This window comes from Geospiza fortis, unplaced genomic scaffold, assembly GCF_000277835.1.
Source record: "Geospiza fortis unplaced genomic scaffold, GeoFor_1.0 scaffold659, whole genome shotgun sequence".
NCBI classification, from domain to species: Eukaryota; Metazoa; Chordata; class Aves; order Passeriformes; family Thraupidae; genus Geospiza; species Geospiza fortis.
The window spans coordinates 337,358-338,879 of NW_005054530.1; the positions used below are offsets into that span (position 1 = coordinate 337,358).

Below are 1,522 nucleotides of genomic sequence, written 5' to 3' on the forward strand. Positions count from 1 at the left end.
GATGCCGAGGCCGAAGGCTGCGCTAGGGTGGTCCCCCGCCACCCGCTGCCCATGGTGGCCCGCGTGTCCAAGGTGAACATCCTGCCCTTCGGCAGCCCCGGCGGGTCACGCAGCAGCAGTCGCTATTCCAGCACGGAGACGCTGAAGGAAGAGGAGCAGTTTGGAGTCTGCTGGCCCGGCCAAGGACGGACTCTCCAGGCTGGTTACGGTATCTATCGATCGCCCAGTTTCGGGGCCAGTGATGGCCTGGCCTGGGGACAGCCGGGGGTCCGTGTCCGCCCCAAGCTGCCCCAGAGCGTGGCCAAGGCAAAACCGGACTATGGGAGTGAGAGCCTGCACCAGCCAGGGCTGGAAGGGGAGCGGGCCAAGCACCGCAAGTCCTTGTCCAACCCCGACATCGCCACCGAGACCCTGACTCTGCTCAGCTTCCTCAAATCGGACCTCTCGGAGCTGAAGGTGAAGAAGAAAGGGGTGAGGATCGGCCTTGACGTGGGCTCTGAGGGATGCTCCAGCGGTGCCAGCCCTTCCCCAGGCGGCTGCGGTGCTGCTCATCCCCAAAACCGCTGGGCGCCGGGCGAGCGGCCAACGCTCAAGGACCTGACAGCCACTTTACGTCGCGCCAAGTCCTTCACCTGCTCCGAAAAATCCGGGACACGGCGGCTTTTCCTGCAGAGCACCATGAAGCAGAGCTCCTCCGAGCTCCTTCTGGCCTCTACGGACAGCCAGGACCGGGTGGCTCCAGGTGGGGGACAGCAGGGGGACGAGGATCCTCTCCCCGTGGTCATCCAGGACCAGTACATCCAGGAGGCGAGGCAGGTGTTTGAGAAGATCAGCAGGATGGGTTCCCAGCAGGACTACGGCTTTGCCGCCGAGCAGAAGGACAGCGGAGGTGTGGAGGGCGCTGAGGTGATGGCACCGACGACGGGGACGACGGACGCGACCCTTCGGGGACAGGTGGAGAGCACGCCGTGTTTGAAGGACGTGGAGCTGGAGGAGAACCTCACTCACAGTAAATCCGTGGAGGAGCTGTCGGGTCACGAGTCGAGCGTGACGGACGAGGGCATCGTCACGGAGCCAGAGCCCATGGGGATGCCCTTCCAAGGCCTGCAGGAGGCTGTGGACGCCTGGATGCTGCCCAGTGCCGGGCCGGCAGCGGGCGGCTCCGAAACGCCGCTGCCCGCTCACCCTGTGGCGGTAGTCGAAGACCTTCCAGCTGGCAAAGCCGAGACGCCCAGCACCCCTGGCAGCCTGCGGCGCCGACGTAAGTTCCCGTCAGCGGGCACCAATGGGATGGAGGGCTGCAGCGAGGGTGGCACCGAGCCCTACCGCTCCCTCAGCGACCCCATGCCTCACCGGAGACGCTCGGTGGCGGAGGAGGCCAAGAATTTCTCCGTGGACAGCAACCTGCTGGGCTCGCTGAGCGCCAAGGCGGGCATCCCCCAGCCCGCGGCCATCGCGGGCAGCGCGGGCAGCGCGGGCAGCGACCCGTCCCTGGGCAGCGATGGGGCCCGCGCCCACACCA

The 1,522-nt window shown here is 66.8% G+C and overlaps 1 protein-coding gene across 1 annotated transcript in view; it reads left to right on the plus strand.

Moving 5' to 3' along the window:
* Positions 1 to 6: 6 nt before the first annotated feature.
* The window catches only part of ARHGEF17 (Rho guanine nucleotide exchange factor 17), a 27,465-nt gene continuing 25,949 nt past the window's right edge, over positions 7 to 1,522 (plus strand). Inside the window, 1 exon segment of the mRNA XM_031063776.1 lies at positions 7 to 1,518. Within this exon segment, the coding sequence (XP_030919636.1) occupies positions 52 to 1,518 (1,467 nt within the window). The 5' untranslated portion in view covers positions 7 to 51.